This window comes from Epinephelus moara, chromosome 1, assembly GCF_006386435.1.
Source record: "Epinephelus moara isolate mb chromosome 1, YSFRI_EMoa_1.0, whole genome shotgun sequence".
Taxonomy (NCBI): Eukaryota; Metazoa; Chordata; class Actinopteri; order Perciformes; family Serranidae; genus Epinephelus; species Epinephelus moara.
Window position 1 is genome coordinate 49,836,505 of NC_065506.1, and position 10,329 is coordinate 49,846,833.

The window sequence follows — 10,329 nt, forward strand, 5'->3', positions numbered from 1 at the left end:
AGAGACAGAGACAGAGAGAGAGACAGAGAGAGACAGAGACAGAGAGAGACAGAGACAGAGAGAGAGACAGAGAGAGACAGAGACAGAGAGAGACAGAGACAGAGAGAGAGACAGACAGAGACAGAGACAGAGAGAGAGAGAGAGATGCAGGACAATCAATCAATCAATCAATCAATCAATCAATCAATCAATCAATCAACCTTTTTATTTAGACTCCAGGTCCATTAAAAAAGACAAACATACAATATTTAAAAAAGACAGTCATACCAGTGCTTCCACATAGCAGACTGGTATTGTACAGTACTGAGGACAGGGTTAGTCAACATCATTATAATTGCATTACAAGAACTGTTAAGTCAACATATAAATTTGAATGTCAATCGTCTCAAAAGAGCATGAAATGTGATTACTTGTACTTTACAAAAAAGTTTACTTGCACTATACCATCTTGGTTTCCCAAGCAAAATTCGCAGACAATCATTATACGCAACCTGAAGTTTGCGGATGCTGGCCTTTTTGAACTTAATCCACAAGGGCGCAGTATAAAAAGGGGTGCAGTAAGCCCTGAAAAGACTCACTTTAACCTTCTCTGAACACCAGGAAAATCTTCTGATCAACAAATTTGCCTGCATATATAAACTTCGACGCTGTCTGTTCATATCTTTATCATCCGTCATATCATCAGTGATGATGTGTCCCACATCGTCAGTATTATTATTATAAGTAGTAGTAGTAGTATTGAACATTTTTATTATTATTTTAATACCACTGTTATTTTTATTTTATTCTATTTTATTTGTCATACTTTTTCCCCTTACACAGACACTAAATAACAAACATAAACACGGGTGTCAGAGCTGACACACATTCTCTGAAATTCAACTGATTTTGCAAGATAATATTTTTCTTATTTCATCATATTTCTTTATTCTTTCTCTGCCCTGAGGTCTCTGCCCTGCACATGATCCATTTACAGTTACACACAGAGACGGTCTGTATAACTAACAGAAGGAGCAGAGCTGTAAATATAATAATGTATTTAATCTGTAGTTTCAGTGTGATTACATGACGTCACTCAGACATGAAGTCATGCGTGTATGAACTAATTTGACCAGCCTCATATTACATAAACAAAACCAACAGCAAACAGCCCGCTCCTATTGGTCGAACCAGACGTCAATCACACACTGCATTGCATCACTCTGCCGCACACTCGCTCATGATTGGTCCAGCGCTCGCTTCGCTGCCTCCTACTCGCCTCTGATTGGCTGACCGCGGACATTGCCGTACATGGTAAAAGAGATTTCGCAATCCTCTCCTCTCCATGTTCCAAACAAAAACACTCCGAGCTTCACACACGGAATTAAACTCACTCTTTCTCCGGAAACTTTTCCTACTTTGACGGATGGTTGAGTCCTCCGCCGGCCCGGGAAGGTAACGTGTGTTTTAAAGTCTCATTGGGACCGAAAAAGAGCGCGAGCGGTCAGGTTTAGGGGTTTGTTAGCATCAGGAGCTAACTAGCTGGCTAGCTGCCCGGCTAAAGGAGCAATGTACGGGCTTGTCAGAGCAAAGTAAAAATGTAGTTTCGCTCGTGTTAAAAGCGAAATTAGACTCAAACCATCGCCTGTTTTCAGACCGTTGAAGGTTCGTGTTGAGTTACAGGTCAGTGAATCATCTGTCGGCCGCAGCTACTCAAGGAAAAGTTGATAAAAGTGCTCTGAAATATAGATTTGTGTGAGTTTGTGGGGAGCGGAGCGGATGTGTCCGCCGTGTCGGGCTGTGAGTCGCGTTTTAATGTTCGACAAACATTATGAAAGTCCGCTAAAAGCTGAGATTGGTTCTTATCCCCGCATGACTCCGGAGTTCCCCCTCTCTCGGCACAAAGAGAGCCGATGATGATGCAACAGCAGGCAACAGCCGGAGCTCTGCTGGTTTTCACCCGGAGCGCTTTCCCCTGCACACCCAGCTGACTGGCTGCATGGCAACCAGCCGACCAATCAGAGCAGCGCTGCTAATTGACCGTGCGGAATAATAATCCGACCAATTATCATGTCGGAAGCTCCGTGCTGCTCTCTGATGGCAGGGTGGAGGTGGAGGTGGAAAACATGTCAGCAGCAGCAGCAGCGCTCACCAGGGCTGCAGCTAGCGATCACCTTTACTATCGATTGTTTTCTCAGTTAATCGATCAGTTGATTGGTTTGTAACATGTCAGAAAAATGGTGGATAAAACTAAATAATCTGCACATCAATTTTTAAATTATTACTGTCTGGTGATGCACAGTGTTGGATCTTTTGCAGATACTGATATCAGTATGTACATTTCTCTCCATCTAATGTCAGTGATCGTCAGGTCTCTGCTGTAGATGAATTAACACCATATGTTACAGGCAGACTCTCATCATGAGATTATAAATACAATTATTGTCAATGTATGAACTTCACTCATTGTGCAAAATAAGAGAAAGCAGGCCGATTCTAACAGATTAAACCTGACATACGTGCCGACGTGCTCATGCATCCCTGTTAATGTCATTAAACGCAGTGTTGGGGAATAACGAGTCACAGGTGATGGAGTTATGTAACTAAATTATAAAATAAACGTAATTATAATCAGTTAATGGGAGATGAATGTGTAATTAAATCACAGTTACTAATCAGAATGTTGGTGATGAGAGTGGTGTTACATCTGAATACTCTCATTTGAGCAAACGCTTATTGCCCTGCACCATTTCACGTGGGAGGAATCAGAGTCATGCACGGGTCCATTTTTAAAACCCGTAAAGCTCAGTACCAGAGCCGACCTGTGACCAGGCTCCAGTCCCTCACATTAAGATGGTTTCTCCGTTCTTGAATTCCAAATCCAGCGGAGGGGACGTCTCTTTTACTCTTTTTCCTAAAAAAATGACTCAAACCAGTTAATTGATTTTGAGTTCAGTTGGCGATTAATTTAATAGTTGACAACTAATTGATTAATTGTTGCAGCTCTAGTTTTTACTTGTGGAAAAGAGACTTTGTAGTGTCAAATGTCATTAAAATGTGAATTTAAAATATCTTTAAAAGAATTTGACAGTGTAGAAACATAAAAATGACTTTTCAACCACTCAGAACTGATGACCAGATCTTTAATTAGATATCAGGGATGAGAACAACCATTACAGATATCTACGACTCAATTTCCAAACATTGAAAAAGGATTGTGACAAGTGGAGATGAGGGTTGTAGGGATACATCAGCCTTAAGGTTCACTGTGATATAGAAGTTGATGGTTATCAGACCGTGTGTGTTTGCTTGTCTGCAATATAAAAAAAGAAATCAACTGTTCTGAGTATCTCAACTATGTTTCAGGTTTTTTTTTAAAGGGAGAATTTTTACACAAACGTTCACAAAAAAAATGGTTTCAAGTTTCAGTTGTAGTAATAAAATGTTTGTTCAATAATAACTCTTCTGTTTCAATCCCATAACGATCATTCTGACTCATAATAATATAAAGTCTGTTGTACTGTGAAACCACAATATTCTCTGAGACAGTCATCACACTGTGAAAATGTCAAACTGTTGTAACCCTGGTGGAAATGTAATTTCCCATATCAGAAATCAGCAATAACATTTCGGACATGTCAGACAACCGACCATTTTAGATATAAACGTACATCATTGAAAATATTTACAATAACATTTGTGACTAGTGGAAATGACCTTTATGATTTCTAAAATTAAATTCAGACAGAACGTCTGCCAGTAGGCCCACAGGTTTAATTTCCAGCGCTCAGTCATATTTCATCTATCTGAAATTACATTCTTACTAGTGATGAGATCAGCCGATATATCAACGTTTTAATTTTGACCAGTCAGAACCAAATTTTAAATTTCAAGAACACCATTAATGAATAATCTGTGATGGAAGAACAGTTGTAGAGACTGCAGTGACATAAGACCTGAGCTGTAGGCGTCATTACTGACAACTACAACTAGTAAAAATGACTTAATGGACACGTCGTGTTGAAGTCACAGCCCGTTCAAGATATCTGTAATTGAGTTTGAATAGAAGTCAGTGGTAAATGTTGACCAGCTGTATTTAAGTTAAAGATGTCTACAGAGAATATTTCCACTCGTGGGAAATGAATTGTACATATCTTAAATTTGAGTTGCAGCTAGTTGAAAATTCTAACTCGTCAGAACGTCGTTGTTTATATCTATAATTAGTTTAACCGTGGTGATTAATTGTTGCCGTGGCGAGGTGGGTGTCAGTGATCAGCGGCGGCGGCGGAGATGAAGCCTCCTGACTGATGGATTGAGGTCAGCTGAGACTCTGCAGGCGGACTGCAGATGTACAAATATAACATCTTATTGGGCTCCTTGACTGGAGAGAGCAGGAAGCTGGAGGAGACACGCTGTCGTTTAATTTTCACACAATCAATTGCTGATTAGTTTCTCATCAGTTCGTTAATCGATTAGCTGATTGAGAGTTTTAGTTTCAGATCGTCAGCTGTGACGAAACTGAATATCTGTGAGCTTTAAACTCAAAACGAGCAGTTTGAAGAGGTCGACTCTCAAAAACTGTGATGGATTTATTCAGTTATATTTAATGATTTTCATAATTCTTACAAGATTTGTGTTTTTTTTGTTTTTTTTTTTGTTTTTTTTTAAAGATATTTTTTGGGGCATTTTTTAGCCTTTAATGTATAGGACAGACAAGCATGAAGGGGGGAGAGAGAGAGGGAGTGACATGCAGCAAAGGGCCACAGGCTGGAATCGAACCTGGGCCGCTGCGGCAACAGCCTTGTACATGGGGCGCCTGCTCTACCACTAAGCCACCGACGCCCCAAGATTTGTGTTTTTTATTGTGTGAGAGAAAAACAAAAGGAAAAACTACTGAACAAATAAAAATGTCAGAAAAGAGTAAAACAAACAGATGAAGTTGAATTTCACTGTTTTCTGACATTTTACAGACTAAATAATTTTCCACAACATAAAACAGTTATTTTCATCCAAAAATATGTGACTTGATGTCATTTTGTATTTACAATAACATGTTTATATTTTTCATGAGTTTTGTAATTAATCATAAAGTCAGGAGTTTAAATCTTTAGTCTTTGTGCAGCAGAAGAGACAGTTTATTGGAACCTGATGTTCTTCACTGTTTTCTTACATGTTACAGACCAGACTATTGATTTATCAATGAAATCACACGACTCATCAATACTGAAAACAGTTGTTGGTTTATCAAAGGTCACTACAGGTGATATTAACGCTGTCGTCCTCCTCCAGGCTCCGTTGAGGCGAAGAATCTTCTGCTTCCTGTCACTGATTCATTGGTACACCTGAGGAGACTCAGAGATCAGCACCTGAAGGCAGCACATCCAAATGAGCCGGCCGTCGCAGGCAAAACTAACCACATCTGACCACAACGGCGTGAGCGTCATCCAGAGTCAGGCCCACGCCACCGCTTCCTCCTCGGCAGTAGCCCGAGCGCAGCAGGTCCCCCAGCTCGTCCCAGCAGGCCCTTCAGCCGGAGGCGGTAAGGCCCTCCCCCCCAGCAAGATGAAGAAACCCCCCGCAGACAAGGACAGCGACGAGTACCGCCAGCGCCGCGAGCGCAACAACCTGGCGGTGAAGAAGAGCCGCATGCGCAGCAAGCAGAAGGCGATGGACACGCAGCAGCGCGTCAACGAGCTGAAGGAGGAGAACGAGCGGCTGGAGGCCAAAATCAAACTGCTGAGCAAAGAGCTGAGCGTGCTCAAAGACCTCTTCCTGGAGCACGCTCACAACCTGGCCGACAACGTCCAGCCGCCCGCTGGTGCCGAGGGCTCCAGCCCCGCCCCCAACAACACCTCCACCAACGGGCAGTGAGGGGGGCGGAGCCACAGGGACGTTTGATTACAGGAGCGTTTGCCCGCTGCAGCTTTTCTGGAGACTTCTGTCACTTTGGAAACGTGGCCTCACTTCTTCTTCTTCTACTTCCTGCGTTTCTTTTCTTTTTTCTTTCATATTTAATCTGTTCTTCAACCCTGCGCCCGTCAGAATGTTTCCCACAATCCTCCTGGAAGAGTTTAAAGGTTTAGATTTTTATTTCCCAGCGTCACAGAAGTTTTTAATTCTGATGATAGAATTTTTTGGCTTCAGTCAAATTTGGACCAAAAAGTTTTTAAAGTGAAAATCGTCCCAGTTTTTAACATCAGGTGGAAATGTAAAAGTCAGACTGTGACTTTGGGAAAGTCTCTGAACGACTCTGGCATCATGTGAGAGGCCAAAGGGACGCAACAGTCACATGTTATTGATCGATTGATTGATTGATTGATGGGTGGAATGTGCAGAGACGTGAGCTCCTACGAACTGAGACGTCGTCCAATCAGGATTCACTCTGAGACAGAGACTGGACGTCAGTAGGAACCTAACACACACACTTCCTGTCGGCTCCTTTAAATGCGGCGGCTGGATGTTTGACTCACTCTCCGGCGCCGCCGCCGCAGGACGAAGATGTAAATTGTTGAATTCCCTTTTTTAGGATGTGTATTTTCTTCTTTTTGAGAAATGTCTACTTAACAGAGTCGTCTGAGAGTTTTTAAGGTTTGTTCACTACATGTCGATGTTTTCAAGACGTTTCTGGTTCTTCCAGCTCCGATCTGTCAGTTTCAGCCTGGATTGTTTCAACAGTCTGTATTTATAGAGCTTCACTCTGCCGAGTGTCTGATTGTTCACTAAACTAATGAGAAACAGAAGTGTCCCTCAGCAGGAGGTTTTGTTCACAGTTTGTGTCAGTGGAGTGTTTCCTGCAGGGAGCAAACAACCTGGGTCGCCCTGTCATGTTGTGGCTGATGGATGTGCAGGTGAACTCACCTGTCAGTAACAGCAGAGCTCAGGAGTCCGCTGAGGTTGAGGAAATACGAGTTTATAAAACACACAGCTCTGTAGTTTCTGTTAGTGATGGAGTCTGGTGACCTTTAATCACACTCACGCCCTGGCTTGGTTTAGTTTCACTCAGCGTCTCCATGACAACAAGTCTACCTGCTCCAAGGTGTGTCGTTAACTGATGGGGTTTATGTTGTCACCGGCTTCTTCTTCTCTTACACATTTAATGCTATTGGACTTCCGGGTCAAAGCCCGGGGCGGAAACTGTGGAGCATGCTCAGAGCGCCTCGGCCAGTTTGGGTCTGATTGACTGTATACATGCAGGAGTCACATGATCTGGGTCTGTTAGTCCCACTGTGACACATTCACTGCAGGACCATTTCACTCACACTGACATGTTTACAGGGATTTTATATAAATCCACTTTGACCTCTGATGAACCAGGTGTGTCAGGTGAAGTCAGGCTGCAGGTGTGACTGACGCTCTGTCAACATGTCACACAGGTGAAGTTTTGGCAGAGACGCAGCAGCTCTGTTTTGATCCTGGTGTCGTGGTTCGACCCTCCAGATCAACTGGTTCTCTCAGTTGTGTCTGTTTGCAAAGCTCGTGTGTGTCCTCACCTCACAGCGTGACTCTGAGGTCAAAGCAGTGCCGCAACGATCAGTTATTACTGATCAATCAATCAGTTATAATGATGAATGTTTTAGCCTTTTAATGTAGAAAAAACAACATGTCTGAACCCTCTGCAGTGATTCCTCACACTGATTATTGGTCTAAACTCTCAGATTTAAGCATCAGATTAGCTGCTAATAAATTCTCTGCTGATCAACTGATTAATTAATTTGTTGTTTCAGCTCCAGTTGGCTTCATGTTGTTTGATTGAATTTATATTCAAACTTTTAAACAGCTCTGAAGACAACAATTCATTATAAAAGTGTCAAAAATAACCCATTTAAACTGCAGAAGTGAGTATTGATCAGGTATTGATCACCTTTCTGTCCTGTGATTAATGACATCAGCTGTTTCTGGTCAGACTGGACACAGTGACACGGTCAGACCCAGGTTGTGTGGCCCTCCACCCCTCACCTCCACCTGGCGGTGCGCCCAGACAGCTGTGTGTGTGTTCAGTGTGTGTGTGTTTGTGTGTGTGTGTTGCTGGGCGGATCCAGACGCCTCACATGTATCAGACACGTCAGGCGAGCCGCAGCTTTAATTAAATCCAGTTTGAAACGAGGCCGGGTCGTTCCTGAGGTCTGAGCAGATCTGGACAGGTCCCCCTGCCCACGCCACCGCCGCCGCGGCTGCCCCCACCCCGCCAATACACCACAGGGAGGGGCGGGGCTGCGGCGTGTTGCTGTCACACTTTATAATTACATGAGCTTTGTGTGGGCGTGGAGTGTTTTACCACAGGGTTTGTCTGTCAGGAGCTTCACCTCCCTGCAGGAATGTTGTCTGTCTGAATCCTGCTGCACCTGAGCCGCTCAGCCCAACGTTCCCACTATGTTCCACAAATGTTCCACCAACGTTCTCATCATTTGCACTTATTTTAAAAGTCTCTTAAAATGATGTGTGAAGTCAGGCTGTGATACATCAACATGAAATCATTTTTACAGTTAGACGTACTCTTAAATTCAGAAATCAAACGTGCACGTTGTGTTGACGCGCAAGGAAACAGCCTGAACTGTAAATTCATGTTTCACAGTTTCTGTCATTTATCTCTCAATGTTCCTGAAATCCAGGATTTCTGTTTGACTGTTTTCACAGAGACAAATGTTGATATGATTTTGCTTTGTGTCGATGTTCTGTCATGTTTGTGTTAAATATGAATGTAAACATTAGTCTGTCTGATAGGTGTGTCTTCATCAGGCTGTTGTTCATATTTCAAACATCAGATAAATGTTAAACCAGCTGATATATGAACTTAACGTGAGGTAACGTTGTGGGAACGTTCTCTGCTGGCTGGCTGAGCCGTCGCGCAGCACAGCCTTCATCTTTTTCACTTTTCTATCGTTGGTTTTTCTACACGTTTATTTGCGACCGCAGCATGTTTGTAGAGAGTAAAGTCTTTGCATGAGTTATAACTGCTCTCAGAATGAGTCAATAAGGAAACAGATAAAATAAGGTGGTGTGTCGGGATGTTTGTTCTGCTTTGGTCTGAATGTTGCTGGGCAGCATTTCTGTCGTCACTCAGCTTTTTTATATCAGAGGAATCTGGGCTAACGTGCATTGTAAATTAAAATTGAGTATAAAAGTTCATCTGTGTGTTTTGTCTTTATTTATGTTCAAGTCACAGAACAGAAAACAGCACCACATGAAACGTTCACTTTTATTTCAGGGTTAGTTTTTAACGAGCTTCATCAAGCTAACACCTGCAGTTCCTCTGATGGCCACTAGAGTTGGTCCCCACAGAGCTCCATGTTCACATGTAGAAATCAACATGTTTACAGCCAGTTTGGTCTCTGGAGATCATTTCAACATTCATGACAACTTTTATAATACTCATCTTGCTTCTTCCATCTTCAGCACATGTACACACACGCTCTCATTTCAAGGTGACACTGATTTTAATTCCCGAGCCGTCAGAGTCACTCAGGTTCTGTCACTGAGTTTAACAAGTTTCAACACACTGAAATAAAATGTTAATTCTTTTATCTCCACCTGAAAACTGTCTTAAAGGTTCTTATCAGTCCTTCGTCAGTGCGACAGGTCTCCTCAGGTCCTGACTCTGATGACATCATGTTTCATTAACAAGCACGCTCAGTGTCTCTGCAGGCAGAGCGCTGATCTCTGATCAGTGTAGTGTGTGTGTGTGTGTGTGTGTGTGTGTGTGTGTGTGTGTGTGTGTGTGTGATGATAGTGTTTCCCCTGTTTCACTGGTTTATCTGGTGTGATGTCACAGTGTTGTTGCTTCCTGCTGACATCACCAGTGACAGTTTACTTCCTGGACCGGTCACATGATGATGATATAACAGCTGTATAATGTCTGACTTTATTATTTATGGGACAAAGAACAACTTTAACACAAAGCTTTATGTGAAAACAACAGAGGGTCAAAGACAGAATATTTGAGAGGAATAAAGATGATTTTCTGTGAAATAAACTGATGAGTGAAATATTGATTTCTCACTTGGTGGGACAATAAAGTTAATCTTGAATCTTGATTCTTGAAAACAGGTGTTAAAAACACTGTGGCGACACCGGCCCTCAGAAACCTGAGGACAGGTCACTGTGGTTCACGTCCAGCTCGTTATTTAATGTGACAGCTGATCAGATGTAAACGTAGTGAATGAACGAGTGAATGAGTCCCATCGGCCTGATGATGAGCAGGATGAAGGATCACTGAAGTTATGACAGCTCATCCTGAAGGATGCTGTTGGAGATGATCCTACATTTTAGGGTGACCATATTTTGATTTCCAAAAAAGAGGACACTCGGCCGGCCACGACATAGCCTACTTAAATGATACTCGCAGTTTACTCA

General features: G+C 42.6%; 1 protein-coding gene across 1 annotated transcript; it reads left to right on the forward strand.

Moving 5' to 3' along the window:
* Positions 1–1,273: 1,273 nt before the first annotated feature.
* cebpg (CCAAT enhancer binding protein gamma) lies at positions 1,274–9,105 on the forward strand. Its single transcript, XM_050062812.1, has 2 exons — positions 1,274–1,434; positions 5,269–9,105. The coding sequence occupies exon 2, from the start codon at positions 5,365–5,367 to the stop codon at positions 5,848–5,850; it is 486 nt and encodes a 161-aa protein (XP_049918769.1). The 5' UTR covers positions 1,274–1,434; positions 5,269–5,364; the 3' UTR covers positions 5,851–9,105.
* Positions 9,106–10,329: the final 1,224 nt, after the last annotated feature.